The 25,921-nt window shown below is 39.0% G+C and overlaps 1 protein-coding gene across 1 annotated transcript in view; it reads left to right on the forward strand.

Moving 5' to 3' along the window:
- The window catches only part of CLIP4 (CAP-Gly domain containing linker protein family member 4), a 60,960-nt gene extending 35,386 nt beyond the window's left edge, over positions 1-25,574 (forward strand). The window contains exons 12-16 of the mRNA XM_024731514.1: positions 1,474-1,608; positions 5,154-5,277; positions 9,880-9,944; positions 17,605-17,677; positions 23,290-25,574. Of these exons, the coding sequence (XP_024587282.1) occupies positions 1,474-1,608; positions 5,154-5,277; positions 9,880-9,944; positions 17,605-17,677; positions 23,290-23,611 (719 nt within the window). The 3' untranslated portion in view covers positions 23,612-25,574. The remainder of the gene's footprint in view (positions 1-1,473; positions 1,609-5,153; positions 5,278-9,879; positions 9,945-17,604; positions 17,678-23,289) is intronic.
- The last annotated feature ends 347 nt before the right edge of the window (positions 25,575-25,921 follow it).

A 25,921-nucleotide genomic window follows, 5' to 3' on the forward strand; every position in this document is an offset into this window, starting at 1 on the left:
GCAACAAAAAAAAAAAAAAAAAAAAAAAAAAAAAGGGGAGGGAGATGTGTGAGAGAAAGTTCCGAGCCCCAGAGATGTTTTCTTAAGAAAGTATTGCTGGAGTGAGTAGATATTCCGCTTTCTCTGTTCGTTTGCATTTGGGGTAGATGTGGACTGCAGAGGGTGGACATTTAGGGGAAGCTAAGGACAGAGGATTAAGGAGAAAGAGGAGCAGAGAGAAGAGATTGGGGGATGGGAGAGGTTGGGGAGGACGTCTGTGAGCTCAGCCCCACTGTAGTCCACGTTGAACTCTCTGTCCTTGGTCCATCGTCTGCAGGCAGCGTGGGGACAGACGTGAGAGTTTCTGGTCACAGGGTCAGGGTTTTAAAGTCAGGTGTGCCACCGACTCCTATGAACACCATGTCTTCATTAATTCCTGAGTTTGTTTCTTACCTATGATTATAATTCTCATGAAAAGCGCTTTGTAAACCGTGAAGTGCTTGGGAAATGTTAGTTATTTTGAGGGCCAAGGACTTTTTAATGTACACTTGATCCAGACCTTCCTTCTCCCTGAGTTTGTGTTCCTCATTTGTTACCATGTTTTTAGTTTCTCCCTGTTAACAGTCTGACTTACCCTCTATCCCGCACCCTCATGCAGGGTTACCCAGGCCTTCTCAGATGGCAGCCACTCAAATCTGTTCATGGACTGATGGGAGAAGCCTCAGGGGCCCACCTCTTCTCTGTTATAGTTGAACAGCTTTCAAGGCGGTGTTTCTCCAGGTCTTCTGATGTTCAGTAGCGGGAGTTGCAGGCTTTAGGTTTGAATCAAGGTCTGGGCAGGGAGTGCTTTTGTTTCTAATAAGGAAATCAATTTGGGGTAATTGGAATCTTATAGCAATTTCACTTTTAAATTACATTTATGTATGTATCATTTACACTGAGTCCCACCGCACTACTGTGATTCTAGCATTTTACTAGAATAGGGATTGGTGGACTATCGCCCATGGGGCAAATCCAACCTACCACCTATTTTTGTAAATAAAGTTTTATTGGAACATGTTGTGCCCATTTAGTCTGTCTGTTTTTGTGCTGTGACAGCAGAGTTGCATAGTTGTGCAGAGTAGTATGGCTTGCAAAGCCTAAATTATTTACCATGTAGCCCTTTAGTTAGAACAGGTGTGCTGACCTCTGTTCTAGTAGAGAGTGTCACCAGGAAGTCAGGTAAAGTTGATACTTCACCAGGAATCAAGTGTAAGTTCCTGTGGCAATGATTGTCTCAGGAAACCCTTCAGATTTCTTTTGAGTAGCTTTACTTCACATGTGAGAAACACAACTTAGATGCTGTGTATAAGGAAAGGTAGCATGTATTGAAATCTCCAACTAACTAGACTGGTTAGAATAAATAGTCGTTTTTTGGCTTATGTGCTTTCTGAGTTTCCCTTTGTTTTTTCTCTTTTCCTGCCCCATCCCCTTCCCCAACCAACCCCAAAACAGGTTTGAATTCCTCAGCAACATCTGTAGCAAATAATGCACGCTGTGAAGGAGAACTCCGCCTTGGAGATAGGGTGTTGGTGGTAGGCCAGAGAATTGGTACCGTTAAGTTCTTTGGGACAACAAACTTCGCTCCAGGTAACTCATCTGTATAGTCTTTGCTCAACTTGAATTCTTTAGATAACAAAAGGTTTAAAAGTTTACATGTAAATAAAACTTACAGAGAATTCTTGATTAATAGTTCTTGTGGGTGGTGGCTATGGCACAGAGAATGGAAAACATTGATTCAAATGCAGACTGTTTTTACTCAGGTTGATGGTTACTAATGAATTTTTCTTGCCATTTGTGTTTTAAATTGTCTGAAGTTAAAGTTAGTTGTTGCTCTCCAGTTTTACTCTCACTGATTGCCAAGTGTGCTAAATAACAGAGAAAACATTTTAGGATTAGATCTGTGCTCTAAGCATGATCTTGAAAATGAGTGGATAATGAGTTTACTGTGTACAGCTCTTAACAGAGTGGCTTGGAGAGAAAAGCAAACGAAGCGGTTCAAAGGAAAATGAAAGACGTTTGCGCACGGTGGGATCTTAAAAATGCATGTTTGTGTATTTATATACTCACTCCAATCTAGACTTAACATTGTGTTTCCAAAAGTAAAGATTATCTTTCTTTTATATTTTCAGTAATTTCTGATTGTAATTTCAGACAGAAGCCAGTTGAATAAAACCATGTTTGTATTTTTAAATAGTAATATGCTGTTTTGACACATGGTGGCATTGCAGCATTTTAGGAAATGGTTGCCTAGAACATTGATTTTTTTAAAAAAGTTTGTAGCCTTCTGTCAAGAACTCTGAAGGATCTGAGATTTTACCCTATTTGCAGGTTAACAAGTTGGATTGCCATGGTTTCATAGATGCTGGCGGAAGATGGTAGGCCCCTGGGTCAGCGATAGAGGACCTCAGTGCTCTCTGCAATAGTGGTAGCCAAAGTGGCAGCATTTTCTTCTGTTTCCTGAGCCCCAGTTCCCAGGGGGTGAGATAGGGAGGGCCAGGTGACACCTGTACACCCAGTGGTTTATGCTATAGGAGAGGAGCCCTGAGCTTAAGGAATCTGAACCTTTGTACTAGACAATAAGCATGCCTGTCTTTTGTGCTGGGAGAGACTCTGTCTCCATCCCCCAAGGCCATCTTCTCTACACACATCCATGAAAAGTCAATGCCTCTGTCCATAAGGCCTGTAGAAACATGGAGAATTGTCTCCCAACACATGCTTGTTTCATTAGTACCATTTATAATTGCAGTCCAGCTGCTAATGGATTGGAGATGGGCTATATGTTTTATAATTCATGTCTCTCTTAGGGCACCAGGTAGTAATTGAGATTAGTTAGAATGTTCTTAATATGGTTCTCAAATAAAAACCTAGGAATCCCAAAGGTAGGTTATTTTTCCACAATCACCATGTCTTCTGAGCTTCCTTTCTCTGGTTTTATTAAACGAGGCTCGAACGATTTGTTTTGTTGGGAAGCAGTTGTTTTAGGTTGGCTTTTAATTTTTTTTTTTTTTTTTTTTTTTTTTTTGCGGTACGCGGGCCTCTCACTGTTGTGGCCTCTCCCGCTGCGGAGCACAGGCTCCGGACGCGCAGGCTCAGCAGCCATGGCTCACGGGCCCAGCCGCTCCGCGGCATGTGGGATCTTCCCCGACCGGGGCACGAACCCGTGTCCCCTACATCGGCAGGCGGACTCTCAACCACTGCGCCACCAGGGAAGCCCGAATTTTTAAACTCCTAGTGTAGAGCATTTAGAAATTTGAGAAGTAATAAGCAAATATAAAAGTTGGAAATTTTTCATTGAGGTCCTTCTGCTCTTTCAGAAAGAAGTAGCGTGTATTTCTTGTGGCATCAAAATTTAGATCAATCAGTTCTATAGGACAGTGGTAATATCTAGGCTTTTTATAGATGATAAGATCTAGACCTGACAGAGGGCATGTTTAGCCCCTTCAGCATGTTTAGCAGTGCCACCTCTGAAAGAAAGTATCCAGACAGTATGCAGTCACTATTGTTAACACTTGCCATAATGCCTTCCTGCTGTGTGCTACACACTTTCAGGAGTTACATGGTAAATATGTAGCAGTGATATGGTGTATTAAAATGGGAAAATGCAAAAATTATATAGGAAAGCATCAAAGGCAGAAGGAAGTAAAACTTGGAAAATTACAACCGTGGCACTCAGAAATAACAGTGGCAACCAGAGTAACCCAGTTAGCGACATTCAGAAATGTGATGACTGAGCATTAGTATGGCTGAGCAGTGGGTTTGTATACCTCACTCTGTGCCTGTGCAGGGTAGGACTGTTTAAGTATAAAAGACAGTTACACGCATTACGTTAGTCTTTTCAACTCAAACTCCAATATCGGGAATGGACTCAGGTATCATCTTTTTGAACGTAAGAGGAAGAAAATTAAGAACTTCTAGATTGTCATTTTAGAGGTTATACAATTGACTCTTTGAACTATTAATCTGAAGGGAACAATATTTTTGTATTTTGTCATTTGTCATAAGTTTCTCAATATCTGTATCCTTATTTTTTTATTTGTTACTGATTCTAAGAGACCACATACAATTACTATTGTATTCTACTTTTAAATACAAAAATGAGTGGACTGTCAGGTACTTTTTTTTTTTTTTTTTTTTTTTTTATTTTTTTTGCGGTACGCGGGCCATTCACCGTTCTGGCCTCTTGTGTTGCGGAGCACGGGCTCCGGACACACAGGCTCAGCGGCCATGGCTCACGGGCCCAGCCGCTCCACGGCATGTGGGATCTTCCCAGACCAGGGCACGAACCCATGTCCCCTGCATCGGCAGGCAGACTCTCAACCACTGCGCCACCAGGGAAGCCCTGTCAGGTACTTTTAACTGAACTGGAGGTAGCCTCATCCAGAGCCATTACTCTAGGAGTATATGTCCATTTATCTAATATTTGCCACACTAAAAGCAACCTCACTATTTTAATTTTATGCTCTCTAGAAAAGGAAATCCTATTACTCTCCTCAGAGTGGGCCCTTTTAAATACTTAAAAGCCTTTTAGAAAATCATTCCTATTAACTAACCTAAATCTTTTCATTTAGGTTAAAAATGATTTTTTTTTTTCCTTCCTGGGTAGGGAAAAAATGAAAGAAAAAGAAGAGTCACCATGAAGTCTAGTCATATTTTCCATATTATTTTTGTCCCCCTTTAATTATTTCAGAACTGTTTGTGGTATTCTAATACTGGAAGAGTAAAATGAAAAGATTGCATATTCATTTTATGATTTATACATCTCAGTATCATGCTACACTGCTCTCAACTTAAACAGACCATACTACTGAGTTAAGGACAGTTTCTTATTGTAGCTTTTAGGTATATTTTGGTCATACACTACTTGTATAATAGCTAATCCTTGCCAAATTCGTGTTTGTACATTTTATCTTTCTCCCCTAATGTATAACTCTGCAATTATGCTTGTAAAATGTTTTTCTAGTTGAAAATTTTTCAAATTTTGTTGTATAATTGCATCATTTGAAGGCTTAATGGTCATGAGGATTTTGGTCATTTGTGACCACGTTAAACCGTGTAGACTTCGGGTCTGTATAACAGCATAACAATTCTGGATGAAGTGCGGATGCTTTTAAAATCCCATGTTCTTCTTCTAGGATATTGGTACGGGATAGAGCTTGATAAACCCCGTGGCAAGAATGATGGTTCAGTTGGAGGTGTGCAGTATTTTAGTTGTCCCCCAAGATATGGAATATTTGCTCCCCCATCCAGGGTACAAAGGTGAGAAACAATGAAATTTACACCATTCACAAGAACTTTTTGTAACGTGCAGTGGGTTATAGTTAGAGTCCTTAATTTGATATTAAAGACATGCCCTGACTGTAGCCCATGTCTTCTTTCAAGGGGTTAACCAACCACCTTCTTCAGAGGGAAGGCTCATGGAAAGCTAAATTTGCTTTGCTGAGGGTTTGCAATTTTAAAAACCTCCTTTATTCCTCATTTGCAAACCCTGTGAGTATGTGTAGGCTAGTAGGAGTGGTGTTTGCCGCTCTGAACAGTGAGAGCAGCAAGCTTAATCTGTCATGCAAACAAAAGTAAAAATGCTCTCTGATTGCCTCAGTCACATCCTAACTGCATTAAATTTCCTGCCAGCAGGCACCCCATTCATTCTCCTAAAAACCTAATGGAACCAAAATGGCTTTTTCCTCTGATTTCCTTAGTTTTCAAAAATAGATAAGCAGTAGATCTTTGGGGGAAGTGAAGCTTCAAGGATTTATATATAATATACCTCCCCGGTGTTTCTTCTTAAGATAGTACAGTTTTGTACCAGCTCACTCTGGTTTTTATTAAAAAAGTCGAGCAGAAGTGAGTCCTCATGAAATTCCAGGTGCTATTGTGTGAAATGACTTACTGTGCTGAAAGGAGTTGGCTTGGTATGCTTTTCAGTGGGTGGGAAATGGGATACTCATCTTTAAATAGGAAATACCATGTATGGTATAGTCACATTCATGAGAATAGATCTATGATCTCAACCTCGGAGTCCCATCTTGTTCCCTTCCAACTAGACTGTGTGACTGCCTCCTGGCAGATTTAACAGGTTTTATATCCATTTTCTTTCTCACTTTGTTTTTCTTATTGAATAATTACATGTAATTTTTGTATTCTTTTCCTTCTTCTATGATGTACTTAGTATAATTCTTTTCTTATTATTCATGATTTTATAACATTTAACGTATAATGCTTTTCAGTTTACAAAGTACCTTCGATTAAATGTTGTTTCATTTGATCCTAATAAGTATTTGGTCAGGTGAGCTGGAAAAGAATAACTACAGGTGGTCCCTGACTTACAATGGTTCAGCTTACGAGTTTTTGACTTTATGGTGGGGCAAAAGTGATAAGAATTCAGTAGAAACTGTATTTCACATTTTGAATTTTGATCATTCCCTGAGCTAGCGATGTGCAGTACGATATTCCCTCGAGATGGCTGAGCAGGGCAGCAGCAACTCCCAGTCAGCCACGTGGTCACGAGGTGAACAGCCAGTACATTTACGACACTTCTGTACCAATACAAGCATTCTGTTTTTCACTTGAAGTACAGCATTCAATAAATTACATGAGACATTCAACACTTTATTGTAAAATAGGCTTTGTGTTAGATGACTTTGCCCAACTGTAGACTCATGAAAGTGTTCTGAGCACATTTAAGGTAGGCGAGGCTAAGTGATGCTGTTCAGTAGGTTAGGTGTATTAAATGCATTTTCAGCTTAAGATGGGTTTATCGGGACGTAGCCCCGTTGTAAGTTGAGGAGGATCTGTACAAATAGTTATTGAGCATTTAGTAAGTGGTGGGCTCTGTACCATGTTACTTCATTAAATCTCCCCCAGGCCCAGTGAGGTATAAGGTAATATGATTATTCCTATTTCTGCAGGTGAAGAAAAGTTACAAGAGACACAGTAGCTTTGCTAAAGTCCTATAGCTACTGTAGGGGACGAAAAACTTGTCCTGTCTATGAACTAAACTGACAACAGATAGATGAACAGGAGAAAAATCATGCACACTTATTAAATGTTAATTTTACATGCATGGGGGCATCGCAGAAAGCAGTGAATGCCCAAAGTAGTGGTGAGATTGGACAGTTTATAGACCATCTCAATAGGGGAAAGGGAGGGGGAGAACGGCCACTTGTGAGGGAGCAGATGATGTTAGGAAAAATTAGTGGGCCCTTAGGAAAACGGATGGGGATATGATAGTCTGTGACAGCGTCTGTCTGGGGTGTGGTGTTAACTCCTCATGTTCCCTCCTGTGATGAGTCAGTCTTCTCTGCTTGATGAGACTCCCGGGAAGGGGCTTTATGACAATTCCGTTCTTTTTTGGGAAGATCTGTTTTAGGCACATCAGGGGAGTTCAGAGAAAGCCTCTTCCTGCATTTGTTGATTCTCAAATGTCTTTAGCTCAAAATAATCTTTGCACCAGAGTGGCATGTTTTGGGTGGGATATTTTGATCTCGCACAGTAGTTAATGGTGGAGCTGGACTCAGCCCAGGTTTGTTATTTTGCTGTTGTTTTTTTCCTAAGCCCTTGCTTTTAGGCAGTTTGCTGGGGTTTTTCTTAGTAGTCATTTTATAATGAAGAAAAAGGGGTAGTAGCTAGTGGCACTTACACGTGCTGGCACTGTTTTAAGTACTCTGTATGTATTGTTTACTGCTCTGCAGCAACCCTGTGTGTCAGGTACTGCAGTTATCCCTATTTCACAGGTGGGGAAAGTAAGGCACAGAGAGGTTAAGTGAGTTGTGCAGTTGTACACAGCTCCCAAGTGGAGATTTGAGCTCAGGTAGTGTAGTATCAGAATGTGTACTCTTAACCATTACCCTGTAATGGTTAAAAGAGGCCCAGTGACTTTCTTTAGGACCTATACCTTATAAATGATTGATTTGGGAATAAAATTCATACTGAGTCACCAGTCAGTCTTCTGGGTTCTCATATTACTTTGAACAAATCTTCATTAACACATTGCTTCATTAACTCATTTTTTGACTTTATGGTGGTGCAAAAGTGATAAGAGTTCGGTAGAAACTGTATTTCACATTTTGAATTTTGATCATTGCTACAGTCTCTCATACGTTTTATTTGTCTCCTAGTCATGAGGACTGGGGTTCTCCGTTTCATGTTTGATTACCCAAGGAACACATTCTGGCATGTTGTATGCACAGTAAATATTGATCAAATTTTGTTCAGTGTTTTTTATGCTGTAACGGCTTTCTTCTCTGTTATATCGTGAAGCCTCTTTCTCTCTCCTGGTTTTATCTTCTTTTTCTTGCTTTGTTTATGGAACACACATTTTTTACTTTTTTTTGCCATCTATTTGGTCTTCTTTAAGGTGATTCATTTAAAAGCAGCCCCCTCATCTTAGAAGAAGCAGGGCTCTCTCTCTAAATGAACTGCTCTCTCTATCCAGCTGTCTTCCTATCATCTTCTGATTGTCTCATTCATCATCATCAAATACTATTAAGTGTCTTTTAGCACTTTGTGCTGTGCTAGGCGTTCTATAAGTAAATAAAACAGACATGGTGCCTGATTTTGAGGAGTTTCTAATTTAAACCAGCTTTGGAGCTCTTTAAAGATAACACTGATCTTCAACAAGGAAGAATTTTAAACCAGGGACTCCTGAGAGAACAGTCAATCACATAGTGACCAATCACAACCTCACCTTGCATTGCGCTCCTCCCCAGATTGTAGCTGGCCTTTTAAAATTTTTTTATTTTAATAGTTCCATTAAAAAATGTGCCTCCTGTCCCAGAATGCACATGGTACTTTCCTCTGCTTGAATGGTTTTCTACTATCACCCAGGTATCATCTAGTTAATGCTTTTTCTTCTGTTAACTTATATATCAACCAATATTACTTTAGAGAAATTCTAAGACACTGACTGGATCTAATCTTTCTCTCTCTCTCTCTCTCTCTCTCTCTCTCTCTCTGTCTATTTTTTACTCAAGTGGTTTTTATCAGCATAGCGTTAGTTTTCTTATTCTCAGTTCATACCATTACATGCTTATTACTAATGAACTGATCACTTTTAGAATTAAGTTCTCAACTCTCCATCACAGCTTAACTCAAGTATCTGTCCTCTTCATCAAGTCATATTCTCTGCATTCATTAGTCTCTCATTGATTGCTGTATGTTATGTATCTTGTGAAAATGATGCATGTGAATTGCAAGATGAAATTGCAAATATTGTAAGAGTTGCAGGATTTCTTTATGGTAACAAAGTGTGCTGATGCAAGTGATTGATAGGATGAAGACTGCAGATTTAGGTCAGTAAACAATTGGAAGAAAATGAGACTGTTACAGGATTGGCTTTTTAAAAATAAAGAATGAGTTGAGTATCAAAGAAATAGACCTATTGTGAACGTGACCTTTATGATTGTGCTTAGGGTCAAGTATAAAATAAAACATGTTGAATCGTATTAGCCAGTTTTATCAGAAAAATCACATATATACACAGACTCAGCTGATGTTTTTTCAATGTAGAAATGTGGTGTTTTTACAGTTATAACCTAACATTTGTTAAATTTCACATAAAATAAAATTTGCACATTTTTTAGTTTCATCTTCGAAAATAAAGCTCCAAAGAAGCAAAGTCAGGCCCCTATTTGAAATGAATTCACCTGAAGTTGACTTTCTCTGTACTTACTATGCTTATATTGCCTGTCTGTGGTGCTCGATTGAAGTTCATCCCTGGCTCATGATAGATGCTTAGTAAATGCTTGTCGAACGAGTGAAATAAGAAAGAACCACTGGTGTGAAATCCTCAGTTAAGCACCAGTCATAAATCTGAAGACCAGCTACTTCTAATGAGGTTTGCATTACTTGTTTTATTCACAGAGTAACAGATTCCCTGGATACTCTTTCAGAAATTTCTTCAAATAAACAGAATCATTCGTATCCTGGTAAGATTACGCAGTTTTATGTTCCTAATAATTATTTCTCTGCTTTTATTCATTGAAAAATTTTTATTGTCAAGTATATATGTATACAAAAGAGTATATGAAAGATATTTGTATAGTTTGTGTAATCATAAACAACATCTGTTACCCACCCCATAGCCAAAGATGATGATTACCTGCATGTCCTATAGAAACCCCTGAGTATCCCCTGAGTCTCATCTGCCTCCCTTTTTGTATACTCTGTCTTCAGGTTGTGCATCTTGAATTTTATGTTAATTATTCCCTTGATTTTCTTTATGTCTATCCCCCATAGATATGTCAATAAATAATACATGTTTAGTTTTTTTTAACATCTTTATTGGAGTATAACTGCTTTACAATGATGTGTGTGTTTCTGCTGTATAACAAAGTGAATCAGCTATACATATACATATATCCCCATATCCCCTCCCTCTTGCGTCTCCCTCCCACCCTCCCTATCCCACCCCTCCAGATGGTCACAAAGCACCGAGCTGATCTCCCTGTGCTATGTGGCTGCTTCCCACTAGCTATCTATTTTACATTTGGTAGTGTATATATGTCAATGCCACTCTCTCACTTCGTCCTAGCTTACTCTTCCCCCTCCCCGTGTCCTCAAGTTTAGTTTTGATTGTTGTTTGCTATGTTATTTAGTGTTCCATTAAAATACATTATTCATTCTATATTTGATGGATTTTTGGGTTATATCCTGTTTTTAACTATTAGAAACTATGCCATTGTGCACATTTGCAAAAGTTTCTCCAGGATTGCCAGGCATGGGATATCCATATCTTCAATCTTCCTGGGTGTGCCAGACTGTTCACATGGGCAGTGGATGAGAGTCTCTGTCACTCCTCACCTCACCACCAGTAGTCTTGTTTGCCCATCTGATGGGTGTAAATGGTATCTCCTTGTGGTTTTAATTTGCAGTTTTCAGATTACAGATGAGGTTGGGCCTGTTTCCATGTTTATGGACCACATACATTTCCTCTTCTACGATGTGCCTGCTCACGTCTACTGCCCATTTTTCTTTTGGTTGGTTTGTTTTTTTCTTATTAATTTGTAGGTTTCTTTATGTATTTTGGACACTAATATTTTGTCAGTTTTGTTTGTTGCAAATATCTTTCCCAGTTTTTGACTTGTCTTTTGCCACCCCCTCCCCTTCCTTTTTTGGCATCTTTTGATGAGCAGGAGTTTTTAATTTTTAAGTCATCAGAATAGCAAACCATTATGCTTTTGCATGTTTTGTGACTTGTCTTTTCATTGTCTTAACAGTGTCTATCACAGGGTGGAAGTGTTTAATTCTAATGAAGTTCAAGTTATCAATTTTTTCTTTCATGACTAGTGCTTTTGGTGTTGTATCAAAAATGTCACCACCAAACCCAAGGGTACCGTGATTTTCTCCTATGTTATCTCCTAGAAGTTCTGTAGTTTTGTGTTTTACATTTATATCTATGATTCATTGAGTTTTTTCTTGTGAAAGGTGTAAGTCGATGTCTAGATTCATTATTTTGCATGTGAATGTTTAGTTGTTCCACCATATTTGTTGAAAGCGCTATCCTTTCTCCATTGAATTGCCTTTGCTCTTTTGTCAAAGATCTGTTGACTGTGTTAGTGTGGGTCTATTTCTGGGCTCTCTATTCTGTTCTGTTGATCTATTTGTCTTTTTCTTTTGCTAATACCACACTGTCTTGATTACTGCAGCCATATAGAAATTCTTCAAGTGGACTTTGATCTTCTCCCTCAATATAGTGCTGGTTTATCTGGGCCTTTTGCCTTTCTATATAAACTTTACAATGTGTTTATTGATGTCTGCAAAATAATTTGCTGTATTTTGATTGGGATTACATTGAATGTATAGATGAAATTGGGAAGAACTGATGTCTTAACGGTATTGAATTTTCCTATCCATGAACATGGAGTGCTTGCCCATTTATTTAGATCTTTGATTTCTTTCATCAGAGCTTTATAATTTTCCTAATATAGATTCTATACATGTTTTATTAGATTTATACCTACCTGTTTCTTTTTTTTTTTTTTTTTTGGTGTTAATGTAAGTGGTATTGCTGTATAATAATTCTTTTTACCTTGTATCAGCCTTCTTGTGGTTAAGTACTTGCCTAAAAAGTCTTTTTCTAGCCATTGCCTTAATCTTTCTATGTTCTCATGTCTTTGGAATATCTTCTATTATTAATTTCTTTTTTTTGCGGTACGCGGGCCTCTCACTGTTGTGGCCTCTCCCGTTGCGGAGCACAGGCTCCGGACGCGCAGGCTCAGCGGCCATGGCTCATGGGCCTAGCCGCTCCGTGGCATGTGGGGGCTCCCCGGACCAGGGCACAAACCTGTGTCCCCTGCATCGGCAGGCGGACTCTCAACCACTGCGCCACCAGGGAAGCCCCTGGAATATCTTGTAAATAGAATATAACTGGATTTTACTTTTTTTAGAAAAAGACAACCTTTGTTTTTTAATCTGAGTTTCACCTATTTACATTCATTGTAGTTAGTAATATATTTGGATTTATTTGTTATTTATTTGTTTTCTAATTTTTCAACTTTTTTGTACTTAAATGTTTTTCTTTCTTGACTTAATTCTGGTTGTATTGCTACCCCCTCTTTTTTCCATTTAATTTTCTACTTGTATAAAAATTACATTCTATGAATATGCTTCTTAGTAATTAGGTACTTTGACATACATACTTAGCAAAGGCTAAAGTTAATCATTATGTTTACCCTTTCTCAAATAATAGGAAATCCTTAGAAACTGAGTTTCTATTTTGTTTCCCTCACAAATTTCACATTATTATAATAGTTTTTATATAATTGATATTTATTTAATTTGCTCATACATGTCAATATTTACCGATATCTTTAGTCATTAATCCTTAGAACTTACACTTGAAATCGTTTTGTTTCTACCTCATCTATATTCTTAAATACTTTTTTAGAAAGGTCTATTGGTAGGAAACTCAGTTTTTGTCTGTCTTTTCTAATGATAGTTTTACTGAGTAAAAGTAAAAATTGGTGCAATTTTTATTATAGTTTGAGAGCTGTCTTCTCCCTGCACATTGACAATATAATTCTTCTGCTTTCTGTCTTCTGTCAGATTTTTGAGAAATCACCTATCAGTCTGCCTAATCCATACCATTGTAGGTGGTTTATCTTTGCTTTTTGACTGCTTTTAAAGATCTTCTCTATTTCCTTTGTGTTGTACAGTTTTGCTATGATTATGTCTAGGTGGAGATTTCCCTTTGTTTATTCTGTTTGGCATCTTGGGTCTTCCTGGATCTCGGAATTAGTATCTTTGACTAATTCTGTAAAATTCTTGCCCGTATACTGAAAAGATTTCTTCCTTCATGCTCTTTATTATCTCCTGCCAAAATTCTGACGAGTAGAATAGTCCACATTTTCACTTTCCCGTGCCTCGTTCATATTTTTCACAACTTTGTCTCTCTGGACTGCATTCTGGATATCTTCAGAGTTATCTTTCTGTTTCTTGATTCTTTCTTCTGCTATGTTTATTCTACTGCCTAATTCAGCCGCAAAGTTTTTTAATTACAAATTTTTCATTTTTTTTCTTTTTGCAAGTCTGTTTGGTTGTTACTTATTGTCACTTATTCTTTCCCCACATTTTCAAGTTTTTCTTTTATGCTATTAAACATTTTACATATTGTTACTTTTTATGTTTAATAATTCAATACCTGAAGTCTTTGTGAGTCTGGTTCTGCCGTCTGTTTCTGTTGAGCCTAACTTGTGGCACCTTCTTCCCTTGTGAATTTTGTAATTTATTGTTGTGAAATGCTTATTTTACTTAGAATTTAATGTATGGGAATTCTTTTAAGCCTGGGTTGATGCCTCTTGAGAAGATTATACAGGCATATCTTGTTTCATTGTGCTTTGCTTTTTTTTGCTTCTCAGATACTACATTTTTTACAAATTGAAGGTTTGTGGCAACCCTTCATTGAGCAAGTCTGTTGGCGCCATTTTTCCAACAGCATTTGCTCACTTTATGTCTCTGGGTCACATTTCGGTAATTCTCACAATATTTCAAACTTCTCCGTTATTATTATGTTTGTTATGATGTATCTGTGATCGGTAGTCTTTGATGTTAGTATTGTAATTGTTTTGGGGCGCTATGAACCGCATCCATATAAAATGACAGACTTAATGGATAAATGTCTTATGTTCTTACTGCTCCACCAACTGGCTATTACCCCATCTCTTTCCCTCTCCTCGGGCCTCCCTATTCCCTGAAACTCAAAAATATTGAAAGTAGGCCAATTAGTAACCCTACAATGGCCTCTGAGTGAAAGGAAAAGTTGCATGTCTCTCATTTTAAATCAAAAGCTAGAAATGATTACGCTTAGTGAGGAAGCCATGTCAAAAGCAGAGACAAGTCAAAAGCTAGGCCTCTTGTACCAAACAGTTAGCCATGTGTGACTGCAAAGGAAAAGTTGTTGAAGGAAATCAAAAGTGCCACTCTGGCAAATGCACAAATGGTAAGAAACAGCCTTATTGCTGATCCAGAGAGAGTTTTAATGGTCTGGACAGAAGATCAAACCAGCCACAGAATTCCCTGAAGCCAAAGCCTAATCCAGAGCAAGGCCCTAACTTTCTTCAATGCTATGAAGGCTGAGAGAGGTGAGAAAGCTGCAGAAGAAAAGTCTGAAGCTAGCAGAGGTTTGTTTATGATATATAAGGAAAGAAGCCATCTCCATAACCTCAAAGTGCAGGGTGAAGTAGCAAGTGCCGATGTAGAAGCTGCAGCAAGTTATCCAGAAGATCTAGCCAAGGTCATTAATGAAGGTGGCACCACTACACAATGGGTTTTCAGTGTCGATGATACAGCCTTCCACTACAAGAAGATGCCTTCTAGGACTCTCATTGCTAGAGAACGGAAGTCAGTGTGAGGCTTCAAAGGAGAAGCTGACTATCTTGTTAGTGGCTAATGCAGCTGGTAACTTTAAGTTGAAGCCAGTGCTCATTTACCATTCTGAAAATCCTAGGGCCCTTAAGAATTATGTTACATTGGGACTTCTCTGGTGGCGCAGTGGTTGAGAATCCGCCTGCCAATGCAGGGGACATGGGTTCTAGCCCCGGTCCGGGAAGATCCCACGTGCTGCAGAGCTACTAAGCCCATGGGCCACAACTACTGAGCCTGCGCTCTAGAGCCCGGGAGCCACAAGTACTGAGTCCACGTGCCACAACTACTGAAGCCCGTGTGCCTAGAGCCCGTGCTGCGCAAAAAGAGAAGCCACCGCAACGAGAAGCTCGCAAGCCGCAACTAGAGAAAAACCGCATGCAGCAACAAAGACCCAACACAGCCAAAAGCAAATTTAAAAAATAATAAATTTATTAATAAAAAAGAACTATGTTATATCTACTATGCCAGTGCTCTGTAAATAGAACAGTAAAGCCTAGAGGACGGCACATATATTTACAACATGGCTTCCCGGATATTTTAAGCTCACTGTTGAGACCTACTGCTCAGGAAAAAAAAAAGATTCCTTTCCAAATATTACCATTGACAATGCACCTGTTCACCCAAGATCTCTGATGGAGATGTACAGTGAGATTAATGTTGTTTACGTGCCTGCTAACACAACATCCATTCTGCAGCCTGTGGGTCAAGGAGTAATTTTGAGACCTCCAGCTCTTAGTATTTAAGGAATACGTTTCGTCAGGCTATGGCTGCTATAGACAGTGACTCTTCTGATGGATCTGGGCAAAGTTCATGGAAAACCTGAAAAGGATTCACCATTCTAGGTGCCATTAAGAATATTCGTGATTCACGGGAAGAGGTCAAAATATCAACGTTAACGGGAGTTTGGAAGACGTTGATTCCAACCCTCATGGGCGACTCTGAGGGGTTCACAACTTCGGTGGAGGAAGTACCTGCAGATGTGGTAGAAATAGCAAGAGAGCTAGAATTAGAAGTGGAGCCTGAAGGTGTGACTGAATTGCTGCAATCTCATCGTAAAACTTGAACAGATGAGGCATTGCTTCTCACGGATGAACGAGGAAAGTGGTTTCTTGAGATGAAATCTACTCCTGGTGAAGATGCTGTGAAGATTGTTGAAATGACGTTAAAGGATTTAGAGCATTACATAAACTTGGTTGATACAGCAGCGGCGGGCTTTGAGAGGACTGACTCCAATTTTGAAAGAAGTTCTGCCGTGGGTAAAATGCTATCAAACAGCATCGCCTGCTACATCGAGGAATCATTTGTGAAAGAAAGAGTCAGTCGATGTGGCACACTTCACTGCTGTCATGTTTTAAGAAATTGCCACAGACACCCCAGTTTTTAGCAAGCACCACCCTGATCAGTCAGGACCCTCCACCAGCAAAAAGATTGTGACACTGAAAGCTCAGATGATGGATAGCAGTTTTTAGCAATAAGGTATTTTTAAATTAAGGTATGTGTATGTTTTTTCTTTTGTACGTAATGCTACCGCACACTTAATAGACTACAGTATAGTGTAAACAACTTCTAGATGCCCTGGGAAACCAAAAAATTTGTGACTCGTTTTGTTGAGATATTTGCTTCATTATTGTGGTCTGGAACCGACCCTGCAATCTCTCTGAGGTATGCCTGTGCTTACTTCTGCCAGTTGCCTAGAGGCACTGCCAACTTTAGTGTACGTTCTCTGCAATGTTGTTGTTGTCGTCTTCATATTACACAGATAAAATGAATTTGGCTAACGATCACAGATCTGGAGGGGAGAACATTTTGCTTTCTGCACAGTGGGGTTGACACAAGCTGCTTTCCTTTGTGTTCATCTGAGTGGTGCTTCATTTTGTTTCTCATTTAACTTGACACTGAGGATGAGCTGCCCGGGACCCTCACCTTTGTTAGGACCCCATCTTGGCAGGCCCCAGCTTCTCTGGAGGGCAGTGTAGTCCTGGGGTACGAGGTGGTTAGATTGCTTTGGGGGAAACCTTCCATGGTTTCTCTTTTTGGTTTATGGCCTCTTTGGAATTGTGCCACTTGTATGAGGTCAACAGTATTTTTTTTAAAAAAATTATAGTTGTTTTAACTTATACTTGCTTCATTCAAGAGGTTCACTCAGTACATCTGGTGTGCCGTAACTGCCAGAACTGGAAGTCCCATTCTTTTTTAAAAGCATCTTTTAAAAACTTTACCTTTTGTGAAGTCTTTTTCTTTTTCTTTTTTTTTAATAACTCTGTCACCTGGGGATGCCAACAATCATAAGCTCTGAAATTCATTGTTCAGAATTTTATAAATGGGGTATATTTAGTGATAGTGTTTTTTTAAACCATTTTTATCCTTTTATTTTTTAAATACGATTTATCAAGACTATAATATTGGAGAGTAAAAAGATTAAGCTTTATCAATGTATAATTCAATTTCATTTGGTTTTCAGGAAAGTTTATAATAAAAACCTGCAAAAGTAGTGTCATGATCTTATTCATGTAGTGCATAGTTTGATGAGAAAGGTGAGGTAACAATCGTCAAGAAGTCTAAACTGTTACAATCTACATGCACTTATTTTCTTTGCTTTCTGTTTCCAAAGAAACGCTTGGTAGAATAGAACGTCTGTAGAAGAAATGATAAAAGATAACTTTTAACAAGGACTGTGAATTTGTGATTTATTTTTCTTCATCTGACCTTAACTTTCATATTTAGGTTTTAGGAGAAGTTTCAGTACAACTTCTGCTTCTTCCCAGAAAGAGATTAACAGAAGAAATGCTTTTGCCAAGTGAGTATTAAGAAGATTTAGAAAAAACGCCTTTCAAGATGAACATGACAGGATTCTGTGAAGAAATAAAAGTGGGATTTTGTATCTTTTACATTGCGTGGTAGAATTTTAACACTTAGGAGGAAAGGTGTGATGAGTGTGTCAGTGAGAAGAGTTCTTCCTCCCTCCTTTGCAAGCTCAATTAAAAATGTCACCAGTGACTAAAAGTAGTATACGGAATATATTTTCAAAGAGGTTTAGTGCTGTTAATAAAAGTTGGAGGAATTTACATTCTGTGTTATCATTGAATAGGGTGGACTGATTTTAAACTCTGTTTACTTGATTAGTCAGAGAATTGATTTAATATTTTGGGAAGTCCATAAAAGGAATGTCAGGCCTATTTGCATCAGGTAATCTTATTATTATTTTAAAAAATACTCCTGCTTCCTCTTGTAGAATATACTGCTCCCTTTTTCGTTGTTGTTGTTTCTTTGTAGAGAGAATCTCCTTTTCTCTTTTTCATTTATATTGCTATTTATAGACCTCAGACCCAGTTTACTGCCCCTAATAGTTTTCTGAGACGTTTAGGAACTTCTTAACTTTCTGAGGAATTTGAGGCTCTTCTAGGCTGATTAGGTTAAGGAGGTGTTTTTTTGTTTGTTTGTTTTTGAATTTTAAATCCTTCCAGTTAATCTATGAACAATGCCCTGGGGGAAAAACGCCTAGCTCAGTAGGTAAGTGCACTAGTTGTGGGGCCCTAGAAGCCACTAGGAATCATAGCCCACACGAGAGGACTTGCTGATCACATGAGCAACAGGCAGGTAGTTTATATAATAATCTGGCGTGAAGTTATTGGAAGGCCTCCCAAAGATCTGAGGTTTCACTTGAGAACCCTGACGGGTCCTGAGGCACTGTTAGGTACTGTTTAGCGGAGTTGGGTGGATTTTGTTTTTTTCCCTTCCTCAAAACCTCTACCAATTCTGAGATTTTAAAATTGGTCTCCTCACTTGAGTAGCTGAAAGAGTTTAAGGGCAATAACTTTATGCTCCAGAGTATTGAAGATATTCAAGAGTTCTTAGGCAGAATGGAAGAAATTACTAAGAAGAGGCAAGCAGGATATAAAGGATTTTGAAGGGGGAAAGGTATCAAAATCAGTGTCAAGATGTTGGTGAGGGGAAGAACATGATACAGAGAAGCAAGGGAAGGAGAGAGAAATCTGAACCGTGGGAATTATACAGCAGGTATGGATATGTACAAGATGATCTGTTGACATGAGAAGAAAATATCAGTACTTCTGTTGGTTTTCTTTGAAAATAAAAATAAATGAAGCTTTACTGATACTTCTACAGATTGACTCTAGTACCTGTTTTAAAAAAATAAACATATTCTTATTGAGGATATATAATCAATTTAAAACTTATTTAGTTTTTACTTAAACAATATGTGACCAGATGTTTGGTGATCAGTGTTACACGAAACAAAAGAAAGACATTAGGTGTTTAGACTTTAGGTCCTAGGAAACCGGTCCCTGATCTCAGGGGTAAGAAACATTGTAGTGATTGGATGACCTTCTGCTGGAGCGACAGAGTTGATTGTATATTGTGCTGTTTTTAATCTGGAAGCATGATGTATTCTGAAGAATGTGGGTTGAAGAAATGAGTTTATTGACATTTATCAAACCCTGTGCCATTTTCTTGTCTATTCGTATGGAAATAAAAGATACTTCCAGAAGAAACATGGAAAATATAGTCAGAGATAATGAAAATCCCTGCATAAGAAACTGGAAGGAATTGGGGCAAAGGGCATGTTTGCAAAAGAGGGCTGAGGAAAGGGAAGCAGCAGCCGGCCGCGCCGTTTTTGAGAAAGAGCAGATGTGCTTCTCCAGTTGGCTTATTGAGGTGGTGGTGATGAACACCTTCATTCAGAGGAAAAAATGATGGAAGCAATTCTTCTGTCTTCAGAATTCTTAGTATATCTAATACCAAGCATGGGGGTAATAAACACAGGGAGCTTGAGATGTTAGCATAGGTGTCACTGCCACCTGGTAGGCACAGGCATCCTCTCTCCCGCCGTCTGCATCCAGCCTGGGATCTGCAGCTCACCTGTCGCTACATCTCATCTCCATCATTACCAACTTAGCTTCTCCCCGTGTTTTCAGAGTGCATCTCCTGAGAGTCTCCACTGGGTCCTCTCTGTGGGACCCAGCCTGTCCACGTGATGTATTTGGCCAGCTCAAATCTGAATGTCTTTGGGTAGAACTCATATAACCCAGTTGGCTGCAGGTTCCATCATTTCACGTCACACGTTCTCATTTTCTGCCTGTTCCGTAAAGCTTTTGAATTCTCAAATGCGGAATGAAGTCCAGATTCATTGGCATAGCGTGTACAGGCCTGCCTGTTTCTCTGGACTTAGCTCTCGAGGTAAAATCCTCACAAGTGACAATTTGCTAAACTCTCTGCGCTGCTCAAAAAAATTTTTTTTAAGTTACACGTAATATATTTTGCTCCCATGACTATGTCTGCTTCCCTTTTCTGTCTGCTCATCTGTCAGATTTGTTCAAGTGTCACTTCCTCACTGAAGTGTCTTCCCTGGGACCTTGAGTGAGGATAGATTTCTCCCTCTTTCGTGCGCCTCCTGCTTTGTGCCCGTCTTTATTGCAGGATCTGTAACGTTTTACAGATTACCATGCACAAGTTCCTGGAACCTAGCTCTGGACCTGCCATTTCCTAGGTGATCCATTAATGTTTTTGAAGGAGTAAGCAACGCTCTCAAGTGTAGCGTAATTTATAAATTTCTCACTTCCCTGGGCTTTTAGAGCTTTGACATAACTTGAATCAAATCATTCTTATTGGAATGTTAAATCTTTACCCAAACTACTAAGTTTTGGCTTGGATATCGAGTTCATTTATTACTTATTTCTTTCTTTAAAATTTTTCTGATTATGAAAGTAGATTGGACAAAATTTGAAAAAATTACAGTAAATTAAATGCAGATAAAGATCGTCTGTAATTTTATCACCTAGATGAGATTATCACTGTTAGCATTTTGTCATATACTTCTCCAACTTTTTTCTAAAGCATGTATCTGAATTTTTAAGCAAAGTTGGACAAATCATACTCTATATACTCTTTGAAAGCTTTTCCCCTTAACATATCCCATAATAATAATAATTTTATTATTCTTCTTTAATAATTTTACTCAGTGTGACTTTTGCAGTGTTTTTAAAGACTGTGCTGTGCTGTGATATGAAACATTTTTATGGCACGATAATATGTGAAAAAAAACATTAATAGTAGGTGCCGTACTTTTTAAACGCATGTCCGTCTCCCCCCTCCCCACCCATGTATGTATGTCTGTGTGTGTTCAGATGAATAGCTTTATGTTTTCCTAGTTCTTTCTTTTTTTTAAATTTATGCATTTAACTCTTTAATCTCTTGGGGATTTTTAAAATATGTAGTGTGTGGTGAGAATCATATTCTTTTCCAAATAAATGACCAGGTTTTACAGCATTCCTAATTAGAATGTTCACTCCTTTCCCACTGATTTGAAGTTTTACTTCTTATCACATATGAAATAATTGCATGTATTTTTCTAAAATATCTTCTCTGTGTCATTTAAAAGTACATTCTTATGCCAGGGCCACATTGTTTTTTTTCTTTTTAATTTATTTCTTGGCTGCGTTGGGTCTTTGCTGCTGCATGCAGGCTTTCTCTAGTTGTGGCGAGCGGGGGCTACTCTTTGTTGCGGTGCACGGGCTTCTCTTTGCGGTGGCTTCTCTTGTTGAGGAGCATGGGCTCTAGGCACGCGGGCTTCAGTAGTTGTGGCACGCGGGTTCAGTAGTTGTGGCTCATGGGCTCTAGAGCGCAGGCTCAGTAGTTGTGGTGCACGGGCTTAGTTGCTCCGTGGCATGTGGGATCTTCCCGGACCGGGGATCAAATCTGTGTCCCCTGCATTGACAGGCAGATTCTTAACCACTGTGCCACCAGGGAAGTCCCCACATTGTTTTAATTATTGTAATTTTATAATTTAACATAATGGCAATGTAAATTTTGCCATATTATTATTTTTCAACCTTTTCTTAATACCCATTGTGGTTGTGAGCAAGAGCCTGGCCTTTGTGCTTGATGACCTTGGATCTGAACCCCGGGTCTCCTCTTTACCATCTCTCTGACCTTAGGCAAATAGCTTGATTTTTCTTAGCCTCAAATTCCTCTCTGGTTTGGGCGAGGTTGGATGAGATAATGTATGTGAAGTGTTTGGCACATAGTAAGTGCTCAGGAAATGATAGATACTGTCATTATGTGAAATTCGAGTAATTTCATCAGGTTGCAAAAAAATATATCATTTTGGGGAGGATTCATATATATAGATATATGTTTCTATCCAGGAACAAAGCTTTTTCATTTTTCTTTTGTATATTCTTCAGTAAAGATTTATACTTTTCTTACAGCTCTTACGTATTTCTTTGTTAACTTTGTATTTGTGCATTTGACGTGGTAAATAATATTTTTTCATTACATTTTATAAATAGGATTTATCAGATGTGGCATAGGACAGGCTTTGGCCTCAGTTTTCCTACCCATAAAATTAGAGTGCTCTTCCCTTCTCGGGGTCGTTAATAGGAAGAAATGAGACGTGGTGTGTGAGAGTGTATTTAAAAATACAGAGAGTGGAATAAAGTAGAAACCAAGCAGGACCCAGACTCTGCTCGCAGTCAGGCTCCGTGCAGTTTTGGTAACAGGTTCCGAGTTGTCTCTACTGTGGGGCTGGGAGAAGGGTTTCTCCTGGAGGAGAGGTGGCGTGGACGGCGGGTTGAAGGCTCCACTGGTGGTGGTTTCTGGATGACTGTTCTGGGAGGTCTCAGGTCATAGGACAAGCTCCTGGGCATGTTTCTGTTTTGGGCAGAGTTGGCTACTTCCCAGGGACAGTGGACTGCCCTGGGCAGTATTGGCATGAGGCCTTGGATGGGTTCCACGTGTGGGTGCCCGGTAGTTGTGTCATCAGGTCAGGCTGGTGGCGGGTGCTAGGAGGCAGTGCCTTGTAAGTAATGTTTTGTTGTAGAGAAAAGAGGAGGGATCCTGATCCAGACAACTAAGGTCCTTCCTAATGTTAGTGACAGGGAGAGCGGCAAACCCTTAAATGTAACTGGAGTTCATTCATAGAAGGTGTGTGTGTGTGTGTGTGCGTGTGTGCGTGTGTGTGTAGTTTCTAAAGTTGTGGATTAACAGTTTTTAAAAATGGTTTTCATGTAAAGGAATATTTGAAAGGTGAGCAAAATGTCATTTTATTTACCGCAGCCAAAATACTAGGTTCTTTTCTTTTTGCTTTGTTAAACAGGTATAGGTGTCTTTTTTCTAATTGCTATTTTACCGAGGGCATGCGCATGTATAAATTGCTAGTGAAATCTTAAATCCAGATTAGGGTAGTATTAAAATAGCCAGAAGAGAAAAACGTTTTAATGTTACAGAAAAGTATATCCTAATATTGCTATTTAGAATAAAAAAGATCGAGTTGTGAACATAAAGTATGCCCTTTTGTGAATGACTTGTGAACCTGGCTGTGGAAACGAATACGGTGAATTGCATCACGTGGCTTTCGTGCTTCAGAGTTTCTCTCGCGTTCCCTCCGCACAGGTCAAAGCCCGCTCTGCGCCGCAGCTGGAGCAGCAGCACCACGGCCGGCGGCCTGGAGGGGCGCGTGAGGCTGCACGAGGGCTCCCAGGTCCTCCTCACCAGCTCCAACGAGATGGGCACCGTTAGGTACCTGGGCCCCACTGACTTTGCCTCAGGGATCTGGCTTGGACTGGAGCTTCGAAGTGCCAAGGGAAAGAATGATGGGGCAGTGGGGGACAAGCGCTACTTCACCTGCAGGCCAAACCACGGGGTCCTAGTGAGGCCCAGCAGAGTGACCTACCGGGGAATAAACGGGTCAAAGCTTGTGGATGAGAATTGTTGAGCTAAACTTCTACAGTATTAAATGAGCTCACACACACACACACACACACACACACACACACACACACAATGTAAAATAAAGAGTCCATGGGAAATGGTTTACTTTATTTAGCTTTTAGCCATTATTTAAAATCTGAAAATAGATCTATCTTCATTGAAAAGCATTATAACAATTCAGAGAGACTCCTTTAAAAAGCTAGAAATACGAACTGTGGGAATCATGGTTCTCTTAAAACAATCTCAAAATCAGCCTTTTTTCTTTTTCTTTTTTTTTTTTAAGATTTAAAGCTTTAGACCCAAGAGAATTCTGAGACTTGGGAAAAAATGTGCCATTAAGTGACTGACTGATGTTGCTTACTCTGTCTCATTTTTGCACAGAATAGTGGATTTTCCATATGCCATAACGGTGAAGGTTTTCACTAGCTTTGGTTAACATAAGACCTTCACATGACCTTTTTCTGTCAAGTATTTTCGGAGTTTTTATTTATTTCTGTACTAATAAGGACAGTAAGAGAATAATAGCTGTGTGACTAGGTATTTTTCATGTCTTTGGGTCAAGTTATGTGCCCTTCCAGGAATGCCTCACCTACAGGTACATTAGGACTGCAGGTAAGGCATTCCTGGAAGGGGCTCTGGAGCTCAGCCTCTTGCCCGCTGCCAGGTTCTAAAGCCGCTCTTCCTCACGCGGGGTCACAAGCTAGCTGGTTACCAGAGCTACAACTAGAACGTGGGTCTCCTGACCTGTGGCTCGGGCTCTTTCCGCTGTACAAAGCGTGTCATCTCATATCTTTCTTCTGTGTTAGTGACTGCCTCATCTGGAGGAACCACAAAAACCCATGATTAGGTTTATAAATTCAAGTCACAATTAGAATTTTTTGCACGTGCTTAATTAACTTCCTTATGGGACATATCTATAAAACATACATATATGAAGCACTTTTAAAATAAAGCATGATGCACTTTCCTCTTTGTGGAGAATTGGCCATCATTTCCTCCAGGGGTATGAAAAACATTTAAAAAATTATATTTATGACAAGAGAGCAAATTAACAGACGTGTTAAGAAGAATGTAGTAGCTATTCATTTAAATGTTTATGGTTTCTTGATGTTTTGTGTTATTATTCATAAAGCCGGTGTTGCGTTTGCTGTTGTTGCTCTTTTTATATTTTCAGTTGTTGCAGAATTCAGCCTGTTATAAAGCTGCAGAACCGTATCATGGTTTTATTTTCCTTTTGAGCACGTTAACAAACCAAGCTTCATAATAATGCATAATAATGTAATAATGCAGAACATTTGTGTTGTGGATACGTATTGAAGTTTGTCCTGTATGTATAAAGATATATCTTTTATTGTAGCTATTTAGACTCTAAACTACCACGGAAATATTGGAATAGTTTGCTTTATAAGATAAAAAGCATCCTTCAAAATGGAGCTTGCTTTGTGCTTTAGAAATAATACATTGAACTATTTTGCAATATACTATTTAAAATCTAAATTCTCTTGCTTTGCTGCCTTTTTAAAAAGGTGTGAAATTTCAAATATTGCTAGAGCTATTTTCCTGAAATACATTTGCAAAATAAGGCTGCTTTGTAATCAAGGAATATTTTTGATTGAAGAAAGTGACTGTACTGTGTCAAAAGTAAACTTATTTTATTATATAGTTTATTTCTTAAAAACTCTATTTATACCTTACCGTGAAGTCCATGACTACACTGAACTTGGTTGTCCATAATTCTTCCTGTTAAATATAAAGCCCTGTAAGTTAGTAACAGTAATGCCAACACTGAATTTACTTTGAGGTCAGAGAACCAATTGTTCTCATATTTAGATTAGGATTATTAAATCCATGTAATGTGTATGTTTACGTATACTATACATAAAAATTAGGCGTTTTCATTTGTGTTTTGCTTATGTCATTCAAAGTTCACGTCTTGAGCATTAATAAAAAGGGAAGCTGTTTTGGTTTGGAGTGGCATCTTGTCACTGACCCTGCCTGCAACTCTCCTCTTCTCAGGTACTCAGAGTATATATGCTTTGTAGTTCACTTTTTTTCTTCTTACAGTAATGACTTGGATTTGTCCCATCCTTACCCTATAGCAGTGGTCGCCAACCTTTTTGGCACCAGGGACCGGTTTCGTGGAAGACAGTTTTTCTACGGACCGGCGTTGGGGGATGGTTTCGGGGTGATTCAAGCGCGTCACATTTATCGTGCACTTTATTTCTATTATCACTACATTGTAATATGTAGTGAAATAATTGTACAACTCACCGTAATGCAGAATCAGTGGGAGCCCTGAGCTTGTTTTCACTTG

Source organism: Neophocaena asiaeorientalis, unplaced genomic scaffold (assembly GCF_003031525.2).
Source record: "Neophocaena asiaeorientalis asiaeorientalis breed wild unplaced genomic scaffold, Neophocaena_asiaeorientalis_V1.1 scaffold689, whole genome shotgun sequence".
In the NCBI taxonomy this organism is placed as follows: domain Eukaryota; kingdom Metazoa; phylum Chordata; class Mammalia; order Artiodactyla; family Phocoenidae; genus Neophocaena; species Neophocaena asiaeorientalis.